Source organism: Vespa mandarinia, chromosome 7 (genome assembly GCF_050613455.1).
Source record: "Vespa mandarinia isolate Hongniang chromosome 7, ASM5061345v1, whole genome shotgun sequence".
NCBI classification, from domain to species: domain Eukaryota; kingdom Metazoa; phylum Arthropoda; class Insecta; order Hymenoptera; family Vespidae; genus Vespa; species Vespa mandarinia.
In genome coordinates, this window is record NC_140816.1 from 3,401,332 (window position 1) to 3,415,000 (window position 13,669).

At 36.6% G+C, this 13,669-nt stretch overlaps 2 protein-coding genes across 5 annotated transcripts in view; both read left to right on the top strand.

Moving 5' to 3' along the window:
- Positions 1-13,669, top strand: part of Sp1 (transcription factor Sp8) — a 108,656-nt gene that overhangs the window by 70,707 nt on the left and 24,280 nt on the right. Inside the window, exon 1 of one of the 4 annotated variants that reach the window (XM_085658128.1) lies at positions 7,358-7,717. The exons of 2 other annotated variants lie outside the window; for them this stretch is intronic. In XM_085658128.1, the coding sequence (XP_085514254.1) occupies positions 7,358-7,717 (360 nt within the window). Of the gene's footprint in view, positions 1-7,357; positions 7,718-8,117; positions 8,367-13,669 lie in introns of those variants that run through there. One more of the 4 variants, XM_035863913.2, reaches the window with a different exon arrangement.
- The window catches only part of LOC146872878 (uncharacterized), a 13,093-nt gene continuing 8,081 nt past the window's right edge, over positions 8,658-13,669 (top strand). Inside the window, exons 1-2 of the mRNA XM_085658334.1 lie at positions 8,658-8,661; positions 11,748-11,941. Coding sequence (XP_085514460.1) covers positions 8,658-8,661; positions 11,748-11,941 — 198 coding nt within the window. The remainder of the gene's footprint in view (positions 8,662-11,747; positions 11,942-13,669) is intronic.

Consider the following 13,669-nt stretch of genomic DNA (forward strand, 5'->3'; position numbering starts at 1 on the left):
TAATAATAATAATAATAATAATAATAATAATAATAATAATAATAATAATCATAATCATAATAATAATAACAATAATAATAACAATAATAATAACAATAATAATAACAATAATAATAATAATCATACGAATGATTCCTCTTTTTTCTTTCGCGGGAAATTTCAAAGGCCACGATCTAAAGTTTACGGAAGGCAAGTTACTGCCCAATATTTGACAGATCTTTATCGAACAGATCGGCGCCCTTCGGCTTCGACGTCCTGGGCGGTTCGGGTACGTCCCTTCGTTAATTGTTCATCTCCCGACGTCTAAAGCGACCAATACGATGCCTTTACGTAGCAATGATTCTCCTAAACGCACTGCCAATTCGACCGGCTGTCGTGCGTAATCCGATTTATCCGATTTATCCGATTGTCAATCGGAATCTTCCAATTCGATTTGATAACAGTATCGGGAGCAACAGTGTCGGGGAAAAATATAAGGAAATTTTGAAGGGATTCGAGGATATATCGTCGATTATTCGATAAATCAAATATAATATATAGTTATACAATTATTTTCTTTCTCCGTTCGATAATTTTCCTTTTTTTTTTTTCTTTTTTTTTTGACGTTGATAATTTTTCTCTTCTTCTATTTTTTCTTCTTTTTTCCTTTTTTTTTATCGTCAATTGCAGCTTCTCTTGTCGTTGATTTATTACAATATTCGAGTATTAGTCAGAAAAGAGGAGTGATAATATGATAAGATAGTCCATCAGCGAGTACATTAGTCGTTAAACGAGCCACGTCGTCGTATTGAAATGAAAAAAGGAAAAAAAAAAAATGAAAACAAAAAAAAAAGATAAAAAAAAATAAAAAAAAAATAAAAAGAAAAGAACAGACAAAGAGAAATCGATATACGTAGGAGGTTAAACGCCAAACAGTTATAAGTGCACCGACTAACCGAGATTCAATGACGTAGTTATTGCCTACGCATGTGCTTTAAACACGTAGGATATAAGTTACTTAAGTTTTTAAAGGCGAGTTTAAATCTCGTTAGTTAATACCTAGTTACTAAGTTAATACCTAGAGATAACGTTCAATAAAAAATTTGATATATTTTCGTATCGTTCATTATCAGAAGACAGTTAGTTCTTTTCTTAGCAATTTAAAATTAGAATTGACATACTGTGAAAGATTGGAAAAATGTCAGTTTTGTGATCTCGAAGATATGCGAAGGAGAGAGAAAGAGAAAAGAAAAAAAAAGAAAGAAAGAAAAAGAGAGAGAAAAAGAGAGAGATGAAATGAAAGCAGTAGCGGAAGAAAGAGAGAGAAAGAGAGAGAAAGAGAGAGAGAGAGAGAGAGAGAGAGAGAGAGATGTGGCTAGGGGATATTAATATAAGGGCTCGATACGTAATTATAGTGATTACCGTATTGCCAGGAGGCGGACGAGGGCGTCCCTCAGTTTGCACGTCATTTTGCAATCTCAACTTCCAAGGAACATGCGCGTGAATTTGTCAGGGGTCCTTCACCGGACTAATTGTTTCCACCTTTATCATTAATTTTTCACGCTTTCTTCTTAAATAATTCATTCTTGATATTCGATTTTTCTCCGAGAATCGTCGAGATCATTTTTTGAAGTTTATCAAAAAAATAAAAAGAAATAAAAAAGAAAGAAAAACTATGAGAGAGAGAGAGAGAGAGAGAGAGAAAGAGAGAGAAGTAATCCTTTAATAAAAGTAAACGTCCTCGGGACTTGTTCTTAAAACGATCAGTGTCATTAACTAAGGCTCGTGAGGATTTATAAAGAGTTTTCGATTTGCGAGTGCGTGGACGTCAACGACGACGAGCTTGAAGGATCGTGACTATCTTTTGCATTAGAAACACTCCATAAATCTAAGAGGATAAGAGACGTCTCAGGGATATCGGTTGTACGGGAAGAAGAGTTGTATGGTTGTATTGAAGGGATACGACGAGGGTGGTGGTACAAGTAATATATACCAGGTTTTAAAGAGCAAACGAGAAACATGAGCAAAAACATGAACCACCATCCACAGATAGCGTTCGTTTCTCCTATGTACGCGAGCCATTAAATCTCAGTCTCAGAGCTTCCTTTCTTACATTTTTCTCTTCCTTTTGCCTTTTTCTTTTTTTTTTTTTTTCTTTTTTCTTCTTTCTTCCTCAGATATTTTCTCGTGAAACGTTAGCTTTTAATAAATATCTGCTTCGATAGGACAGTAAGATCGATTAGATATCTTAAACCGTATAAAAATAATATCTCGCGATATACTCTTAGAAATATCATTATCGCTTTCTCAAATTACATGCGAAATTCTTGTTAAACTTGTTGTATAATCCATATGCTCGATATGTCGTCTCTTAGTATTTAATGACTAGTATGAATAGTTTCATACGGGGAAGGCCATTTTTTTTCTTTCTTTATTTATTTTTCTTTTTTCTTTTTCTTTTTTTTTTTTTTTCTCAACTCCAAGAGGTGTACAATTAGCTGGCTCACAATTTAGGAATTGATCGATTAGAATAAGGAAAGAGGAAGGATAAAAATAATAATAATAATAATAATAATAATAATAATAATAATAATAATAATAACAATAATAATAATAATAATAATAATAATAATAATAATAATAATAATAAAAGAAAAAAAGAAATACAAAAAGAAAAACAACGGAAGAAGATTATAGGATACCACCGTTATATCTTTTACAAGAGAAAACTTTTAAGTCTTCGAACATCGTCGATAATCACGGATGAGAGAGTAAGAGAGAGAGAGAGAGAGAGAGAGAGAGAGAGAGAGAGAGAGAGAGAGAGAGAGAGAGAGAGAAAGAGAGAGAAAGAGAAAGAGAGAGAGAAAAGAAAAAAGAAAGAAGAAAAAAAGAAGAGCATGAGAGAAGCTTTAAGGTCGCATCGAAAGTTGCGTGCCATAAATTAAACAGGTGTGCTCGGCTTTCTTCAAAGAATACCTGTATATGTAGGTATACTTATATGCATTTGTTGAAGTTTGCTTTCTCTCTCTTTCTTTCTATCTATTGTGGACAAACCGTATGCAAGCGTTTGATTTATGGAACTTTGTGACAGAGCTGACACAATAATGTTTGTGGCGTGTTTTTAACAATCGATGATTCCGTATGAATCGATGCACCGATTTAATGGATTTTACGGGCACGAAATATCACGTAATTCATATTAACAAACGAAATGGTATCTTTTGTCTCTCTCTCTCTCTCTCTCTCTCCCTCTTTCTCTCTCTCTCTATCTTTTTTATTTAATTAATTTATTTATTTTTCTCTTCCTCCTTTTCCTGACATTCGTTGACGCCACGTATTATTCGAAAGAAACGAAAGGAAGAAAAAGGAAAAGAAAAAAAGAAAAAAAGAAAGAAAAATAAAAAGAAAAAAAAAAAGAATAATAAAAGGTACGAGAGAGATCGATGATCGATCGAAGTTAACGGATCGAGTAGTGATTAAGGGTTCTCTCAAGGTGGGTACTTACATGTATGCGTACACATTGTTAGGTATATCTACTTGGTAGGAACGCGAACAAGTTCACTGTTCATCTACAAGCTGCTGAAGGTGAATCTTCATTTTCGGATGGTCTTGGCTTCGGCTTTATACGATGCTTCTTCCCGAGGTAATTATTAGTCCATCAGCAACTCCCGATGGCCACATGGCTGTATAAAGAGGCTCTCTCTTTCTCTTTCTATCTCTCTCTCTCTCTCTTCCTCTCTTCCTCTTTCTCTCTCTCTATCTCTCTCTCTTCCTCTCTTTATCTCTTTCTTTCTTTCTCTCTCTTTTCCACTCAAGTCTCGACGCGGGCCATTTTCGCTCCACAAGGCCGCCCTGTCATTAACCGCCCCCGTGAAGGGGTCCCCCGGTCCCATTTTCCCTTTCAACCCTGCACTCGAGTAACGATCGCCGATTCATCGGCTTTCGAACGTCCGATATCGAATCGATCGGAATCACGGAAGTCGTTGAATTCTTCTTTAATACATCTAAGCTTTTAATAGAAGTAATTTTACCTTTAGAATATATACTTTCATTTATATAAGTACGATTAGATATATCTAATGCTAAAACTATAGTAAGATAAATATCTAACTATATAAATTTTCTTTCTCTTTCTCTCTCTCTCTCTCTCTTTCTATCATTTAATATCAACAACTATAAAAGACCAAGCGCTCTCTCTTTCTATCCACCGGTAATAATTTCCATGAAAAGTACACATGGCAATTAGTGCCAAACGCCGTTATTATCCTTTCAGATAGATATAACCGTGTTTTTAACGACTAGTTTTTACAATCTTTTAGAGCTCTAACATTCGTCATTATTCTTACGTAAATATTCTTAACATTGCAATTTCAAGATGATCATCGGGAGAAAGGAGATCTTTTATTTTTTTCTTCCTTTCTTTCTCTTTCTTCCTTCTCCTCTTTTTTTCACCCTTACCCCTCGAAGAATGCACATTATCCTTCTTCAACGTTCACTTCGTTTTCCAGACACTCACACAAACATACACACGCATACATACATACATACATACATACATACATACCATACATATATACCATACATATATACGTACATAGATATACAAGCATTCCCATGAGAATGGATTGCAAAAGCAGTGAAGGTTCATTGAATGCGATTTTCCGTGATATCGCGCTGCTAGGCGCGCGCTTTCGACGTTCGACAAAAGCCACCCTCGCGGATATTACGTAAGCGTTTGCTTCGCACGGTCCAACGAGCATCGGCTTTGGTAGTCGACGTTAAAAGGCGGCGCGCGTTCGATTCGTGCCTCTCGTTGTAAAACATCCCTTGTTCCGGGTTACTACCACAGATTGACACGATCGCACACTATCACACTTTTCCTATCGCCCTGTCCTACTTTAAGGGTGGATCGCACCTTTTGTGGTACGATAGCACGCGATCTACGCATCATCGCCTCCTTGAAACTACGTGCTTAGAGAGAGAAAGAGAAAGAGAGAGAAAAAATAAAAAAAAAGAGAGAGAGAGAGAGAGAGAAGAAAACCCGATCGCCCTCGTTCCGCGAAATAATTTTTTTTCTCTTTTCGAGATTGCCCTTTCTTCCTGTATTGTACCGTCGCGTGAGATTCGAACGGAAATCGGCTCATTCCGAGGTGCCGTGTTTTATCATCGAAAATTATGTTTTCGATTTCTCACGCATCGAGAATGGAAGGTGAGTAATAAGATGGGAGAGAAAGATAGAGATAGAGATATGGGGAGAAGTAAGGAGAGAATAATTACGGAATCACGTTAACCTCTTCGAAATTTCTTTCGATCGTTAAAATGGTTTACTACGATATATGTATATCGTCAATAATATATCGTCGCTCGTTTTATTATACCCTTTTTTTTTTTTTTTTATTTCTTTTTGCTCGATTGCAACTAGACGTGAACTAGTTGACGTAATACCTATTTTATTTACTTACTTACTTACTTACTTATCACCAACTTACTATGGTCGAACATTAAGAAATTGATGACGATCGCCATTGGCAAGATATTAATGCGAAAATTGTCCGTAGAAATCTCGACCGCGACATATAGTCCTTGTGCTTACTCCTTACGTTATTGTGAGACGAAGAAGCACGAAGAGCGTGGTTATGAATGGACCGCGATTAGATGCTCGTCCCGCCGCAGTGGCGCCGCAGTCTTCTTCCATTATGGAAAATTAGGTCCTAATGCGAGCCTGACGCGTTCGTCCAAGTCGCGACCGGATCACTGGCGTAGACCCTTATCTTCTATTTATTCTCGCCTCTAATTCTAATTCGAATCGAATTAGCATGATATGCCTTGCCTAATTTTTTTCTTCTTTTTTTTCTTTCATTTTTTTTTTCGTTTCATTCGTTCATCCCTTATTCCACTTCAAAAAAAAAAAAGAAATAATAATAATAATAATAATAATAATAATAATAATAATAATAATAATAATAATAATAATAATAATAATAATAATAATAATAATAATAATAATAATAATAATAAAAGAAATAAATAAATAAAATAATAAGGTAAAAAGAAGTCGTGGCCGTTCTTCGTACTTCTTGATTTTCTTCCCTTTGAATTTTTTCTTCTTTCAATCTCTTTCCATTACCATTGCAATTCTAATGTTTCTAATTCTATCTATTTTCAATGAAACATAATGACTTTCTGATAATCGCTATAATCGATCAAACATACATACACGATCGACATTAAATATAAAAAAGTCAACGGGGAAGACGCCACTGACTAGAAGAATGATAATTGGTTCCTTCTTCGTCGTATATTTTACTGAGAGCGTTCCGCTTTATAAGACGTAGTCGATAAGCATTTGAAATTCAAACTCTGCGATTAAAATCGCATTAGGCGCGAGACGAGACGATATATACCGGCGATTCTCTCGGGCAAATTTTACGCGGATCGTTCGAGAAGACGGCGGCTGTACCAGCGGCGGCATTATGATATCCAAGATTCTAATAGTTTTCCATACCGAGCAGGATATTTCGTCATCATCATCATCATTATTATTATTATTATTATTATTATTATTATTATTATTATTATTATTATTATTATTATTATTATTATACCTTACAAAATGGTACATTAACTTTATATACAGGTTAAAATTCCATTAAAATATCAAAGGAAAAGTTTAACGTGTCGTACGTAAATATCTATCTACCTATCTACCTACTACTATTACTATTACTATTACTACTACTATTACTACTAGTACTACTACTCAGGGCATTCCCATCGTCGAGAAATAATAACGGGACGTGGTTTGGTGCGTCGATATTTAAATAACAATGACAGGCATACCGTTACCATGGGTGAACGCCGATAGGAGGGCTCCGGGTCACGTAGAGTGGCTCGATCCGCGAAGTAAGGAACGATGACGAAGGAGAGGAGTCGATCGAACAAGCGGGACGAACGCAGTAGTGACTGAAACAGCGAATACGAGAAGGACAAGGAGAAAAAAAGGAGACAGAGAGAAATATATACAGAGTTAGTAAGAGAACGAACGAGCAAGCAAGCAAGTAAGCAAGCAAGCAAGCAAAGCAAGTCGAGTGTTCGTCGCGCGTGCCCCTTCCCTTTCCAAAGAGAACGAAGAACAACGACGACGACGACGACGACAACGACGGCGACGGCGGCGGCAGTGACGACTCAGGGTGATGCGCGCGCATTTTGACGAATAAGTCGACTCTCGTTCGTGCAAGAGGGAAAAAGAAGAGTGGGATCGGATGAGAATGCGCAAGGGAGATGGAAAGAGGTTGGACGATGTTACCAAGTGGGGGGGATGGGGGTTCGATAAAGTTCACTGGTAGGGATATCGGGTAGAGTTGGGAATGGTAAGGTAATGCTGTATAATAAGGCGGAGCTTGTACACGCACGTAGGCGTGGACCCAACAAGGTTCAGGTACCGCCCATTTGGCCGGGTTCTAGTTCCGTTGGAACGCCCACTGCGTCCTCGCCCGGGGCATCTCCAAAGCCGGCTTCTCCAACCTACTCTATTACACCTCCTCCGTCTACGTGCACCATTCCCCCGGCCGTGATCGGGGAAAGCCGATCGGTTGGCCGGCAGTCTGTCACGGGGCGAAGAGCGGGAACCACGTTAACCGGTTCCTTCAACCAGCTCGAGTTAAGCTTTTTTTCCGACGGTACACGCAACACTCAGCTCCTTCAGCCCGTGCCGATTCACACACGGAGTCTTCGGGAGGTACCGTTCGTTCACGTTATCGTACGGCAATCTTTTGCCGTCGTTGTTCCTTCGTTTTCGTCTTCGTCGTAGTTTTTATCGTCGTCGTCATCATCATCATCATCATCATCGTCCTCGTCGTTGTCGTCGTTGTCGTCGTCGTCGGCCGTGATTTTCGTGTGCTGGTGTTTTGACGTTTCGCGAGAAAGAAAAAAAGAAAAAGAAAAAGAAAGAAAAAGGAAAAAAAAAATAACGAACGCGACGAAAGGACAAGACGACGTTTTTTTTTTTGCCTTGCTAAAGAAAAAAAAAGAGAAAAAGAGATAGATAGATAGAGAGAGAGAGAGAGAGAGAGAGAGAGAGAGAGAGAGAGAGAGAGAGAGAGAGAGAGAGAGAGAGAGAGAGGGAGAGAGCGAGAGAAAGAAAGAAAGAGTTAGATAGATAGATAGATAGGAGAGAGAGAGAGAGAGAGAGAGAAAGAGAGAGAGGGAGAGGGAGGGAGGGAGGAAAAAGACGCAACGCCCTGGTGAAAAATAACGAGTCGCTTGAACATTCGGTCCAAGTGTCGAAGGACCTAAACGACATGCTGACCGACATGACACCAGCCGCGGCTGGTCAACTTTATCCGCAGCTGCAATCCATCGCCAAGTCACCCGCTCATGGACATGTGGTGAGTCTCAGGCCGATCGGTTTTTTGTCTTTCTTTTTTTCTTTCTTTCTTTCTTTCTTTCCTTCTTTCTCTTATTAATAAAACATTCCTCACGTCTTTATTAGATAATTTATTAGATTAGGATTAAGAATTTATCCAGAGAACGTAGTTTACGTACTTTACAACTATTCCCATTTGATTATTATTTGTAATTTATTAAATGACTCGTCCATCGTTTACCTTCCCATTTTTGTTTCTTTTTCTTTTTCTTTTTTTATTCGTAAGTTTATCTAACATTAATGGATCATCGAAATGGGTACGATAGATTTCTAGGAAAAAGAAAAAAAAGAAAAAAAAAAGAAGAGTTATCCCCGATATGCCTTCTACTTTAGATCGATAGATCGTTTTATCTTCTTTCCGATAGGGATCTTAATCCTCTAGTTGAGCAGGTAGAAAAGAGAGATCGATTTTTAGGATCAATCATTGCTACCCGTCGCCTTTCGACGGTACCCTTACACGAAGTATCGATAAAAGATCTTGTCGGTGGGACAAATTAGTGGCCATTTTGAAAAGAGGTGTCGCACCATTTCTAATATCTACAAGATAACTTCCATCTTTGACTCTTTTCGTTCATCTTTTAAACGAGATCTCTGATCGATTAATCTTATAACATTTTAATATTCTTATCTTAGGATTACGATCTTAGTTATCTACATTCACGTCGAAACAAGATTTTTGACGTTTACACGATCGAAGTATTCATTCTACGTTTACATACAATTAAAAATATAAATGAAATCAATTTCTTTCAATGTCAGCTAATTAACTATTATAATTTTTCGTCAATGCCGATATCCGATTATCGTCACGGAGGAGAACTTCTTTCTTTATTTTTCCTTTTCCAAAAAAAAAAAAAAGAAAAAAAAAAAAAGAAAAAAAAAGTTTCAGCAAAAGTAACATAGAAGCTTAGGTCCATTATTATCGACTAGATTTTCAGATAAGTCCCCACGATCATCCCGGATTATCCGACCTGTTTTGACAGAAGCGGCGATTCTTAAAGACTTCTTTCCATTTCCTTTTCTCTCTGTCTCTCTCTCTCTCTCTCTCTCTCTCTCTCTCTCTCTCTCTCTCTCTCTCTCTCTACTTATTCTCTCCGTCTTTTCTCGAAATGAATCGAATGACACACTGAATCCTTTTCCAACCTCGACGACACGTGTTCAAAGTTGTTCTCTACGTCTTAGCATGAACTCTTTATTTTATGACTCGGCAGGAAGAACGCGCACTCCCGTCGGAATGATTTACGAGTCGACCTAAAAAAGTAATTAAAATCTGTAGACACCGAAGTGAAAGGCGAGTATATTTATTAAGTAACCAGAAATCTGTTTTTTTCCTTCTACTTCGTCCATCGCTCTCTCTCTCTCTCTCTCTCTCTTTCTCTCTCTCTCTCTCTCTCTCTCTCTCCCTCTTTCTCTTTAAGTTTCATATCGAGTTTGAAAATAAATCTCACGATGATAAAAAACAAAAAGAAAAAAAAAAAGCAGGAATAATTATTCGCCCTTAAATCAAGAAATTTAATTATAATCATTAACGTAAAGGATAATTACGTTGCTTAATCCACAAAAAAAAAAAAAAGAACAAGGAAAAAAGATATCTTCGAGATCTTAGATAATATCTAAGATCTAAAGATCTATCTAAAAATCGAAAATAGTAACAATGTCCCCAACAATTTATAAAATTGTTTATATAGCCTTAAAGAAAAAGATTTGCCCTTTTATTTCCTTCTCTATCGAAGTATTCCTCCTAAATGTATCGAGTGTCCTTCGGGACAATGGTCCTTGCGTAAGGTTTTCAAAAATGAAACGGACAGAGGATCCTCCCTCCTTCCTACCTGTGCACCCTAGGAGCCAATTATTTGTCTGATCTCCTTTGTGCCTCCTAGAGGATCCACTTGACAGGATGCGTGAGTAGGAAACACGATGCCGACTTCCTCTCGATCCAATCCAATGGGAAGATACGTGCGAAGATAGTACACACACACACACACACACGCACACATATACACTATCTCTTTCTCTCTCTCTTTCACACGTCGTAAGAAGGATCTTACGTACTTTCGAAATTTTTTTTATCGAATTTTTCATCGATCCTATTCGTACGTTATTGTTTCCCTTTACATTCGCTAGTCTCATTTTTTTTCCTTTTTCTTCTTCTTTTTCTTTTTTCTTTTTTGAAATTGAGCTGTCGATTCATTTATTTTCTTTTTCTTTTCTCTCTTTTCTCTCTTCTTTTTTTTTTTTTTTTTTTTTTTTTAATTTCGTAACGACCCGTTTATTCGTACCACACTCAAGAGAATCGACATGACCAATGGTTATTTCTCAAACTCAATCGATAATATGTCAATACTTAATACCTTCGTATATATATATATATATATATATATATATATATATATATACATATACATCGATCGACGAGTTCTTATTCTACGAATGATTTTCACTAATTCACGAAGCAAAGTCGTGGCACCCTTCTCTTCTTATTTATTGACATAATATCTCTCTCTCTGTCTCTCTCTATCTATCTATCTATCTATCTATATGTTACCGTAACGAAAGCTTTCCATACATATTCTACTTCCATATCCCTCTTTGTCCTTTCCTTATTTTGTATCTGCATACGTATAAGAACTTCGATCATATTCAAGAAATTATTAACGATCTTATCTTCCATCAACTATCAATTATGATATAGAGTAAATCGACTTTTATTGAAAAGTTAAAAAGCATTCTTCTATCTCTATCTCTCTCTCTTTCTCTCTTTCTCCTGCTGTTGCTCTATCAACACGTAAGGTATCATCTATCGAATGATACCTAATATTTAATACTTCGACAGGCCAGTTACACCTGTCAAACTCACGATAGAACATTCGAGTGACATCGTTTTCCGGTTTTCCTTTTCAACATCGGTCCACTTCACTTTTACGATCGGTAATCCGATAATCCGATTCCTCGTTGGAATAGATGGGCGAAAGTGAAGGGGGAGGGAGGAGGGGGGGAGATTGACAAAGTAAAAAGTAGTAAAAGAGTCTTTTCTCAAGGGTCGCCACCGTTGACATTTTCAAGGACAACAATGGACTGCGAACTGGTAGTGACTATCGAACTGGGAGTTTGTCGCAAAAATCTTTGAATCCCTTTCAGGGGATCACACTGAACCAAGAGAAAAATAGAGAGACATATATATATATATATATATATATATATATATATATAGAGAGAGAGAGAGAGAGAGAGAGAGAAGCAAGAAGGCCTTTTTATGCGAACCTTTAAGAGGCTTTACCTGGGAGCAGCACACCGGATGCCCCACGAAAATGCCATCCTAATTTGTCCTCTTTCTGAGGGAAAGGAGAAGAACTAGACGGTTATCCTAGAAGAGAGAGGACCGGCTGGCTGGACCTTATTTCCTTAAAACGACCGCAATCTATCGAAAAAAACACGCAATTCTCCTACTCCTCCTCCTCCTCTTCTTCTTCTTCTTCTTCTTCTTCTTCTTCTTCTTCTTCTTCTTCTTCTTCTTCTTCTTCTTCTTCCTCATCTTCTTCTTCATATTTTGTGTTCCTTCTTTTTTCTTCCTTCTGTTTTTTCATCGTTGAGAGAGATCGCACGAAACGGCATATTTGCCCGTAGGCTACGTTTACTTTGTACGAACGAATTTATTTATTTCTCGAAATTTTTAATCTTCCGATATATCAAGAAAGAGAGATATAGAGAAATAGAGAGAGAGTGAGTGAGAAAGAGAGAGAGAGAGAGAGAGAAAAAGAAAGATATATGATGATAATATCTCTCCTCGTAACGTTTATGATACCTACCCACTTCAGAACGTGCGAAAAACGATGTGGTCTCGTTGGGAAAGCTCGTGTGATCAAAACCACAGGATTCTCCGGTGTAAATTGCGAGTTACAAAACTCCAAGCGGTTATGGTATACCTACTCGTGCGAGCTCGTTGAAAATCGTTTTATAATCGTCGCCGATTTTACGAGAGTCTTTTATTCTCTTTCTCTCTCTCTCTGTCTCTCTCTCTCTCTCTCTCTCTCTCTCTCTCTCTCATACACACACACGTATATATATTATCGTGAATAAATCAACGATAAATTTTCTTCCTTTCGATAATGTGCTACTTTATACGACATATCACCGTGTAAAATGAAACACCAAATAAAAAATGGCCCTTTCTCGGAAAAGATATATAATACATATATACATACATACATACATACATACATACATATATACATATATATATATATATATAATACTTGAGCACACCATGAAAATCTTCTGAATGAATTATTTTCATCGATAGAAATAGAGAAAATGTTGTAAGTATCAGGATCATTCCTTTCGAGAATACAACTGATTTTTGGATTCTATTCGACTTATATACGTAGTAGTTCGTTTCGTAGATTCGAGGATGAAACTGGCAGATGTTCTACGATGTGACAATATGGCTGCCATTCTTCCTGAAACGTTTACCCTTGGAAAACCAATTTTTGGATATGATTGATCGTTTCTAGAAACCGTATATTCTATTTTGTATAATGTTACCATCGAAAATCAAAATACGTTCTAACGCGTATCGATTTTCGATACGAAATCGAAAAATTAATCAAAACGAAATTTTAATCCGTCTTATTTGTAAATGTATATGCGCACGTGAGCACACATATTTTATTTCATTAGATAGATATTAAAAATTCATAATAGATATTATTCGCTATAATAAATCTCATGAGAATTCATCTTTTTTCAAATTTCTTAATCATTCTTAACATCGATTAACCTTCTCTGACATAAACAATGTAACTTCCTCGAAGACGTGGAAATTTCTTTCTTTTTTTCTTCCTTCTTCTGTTCTTTCTTTTTTTTTTTTTCACAAATTATAACCATTCTTAAAGAAAGTGCACCTCAATTATCGAAAGGGAAAGGGGGCCACATACCTATAACTATTTAAGCTGCAAAATTCGTCGAGTAATTTCAGTTCGCGTAAATTGGCTAAGGCAAGCTCTTTCGTTTATGTTTCTTATTTACGAACGTATATATATATACATACATACATACATACATACATACATACATACATACATACATACATACATACATACATACATACATACCATATATATATACCATACATATATACATACATACATACATACATACATACATACATACATACCATATATATATACCATACATATATACGTACATACATACATACATACATACATACATACATACATAAGTACGTCTACTTAGAAATCGTCCTTC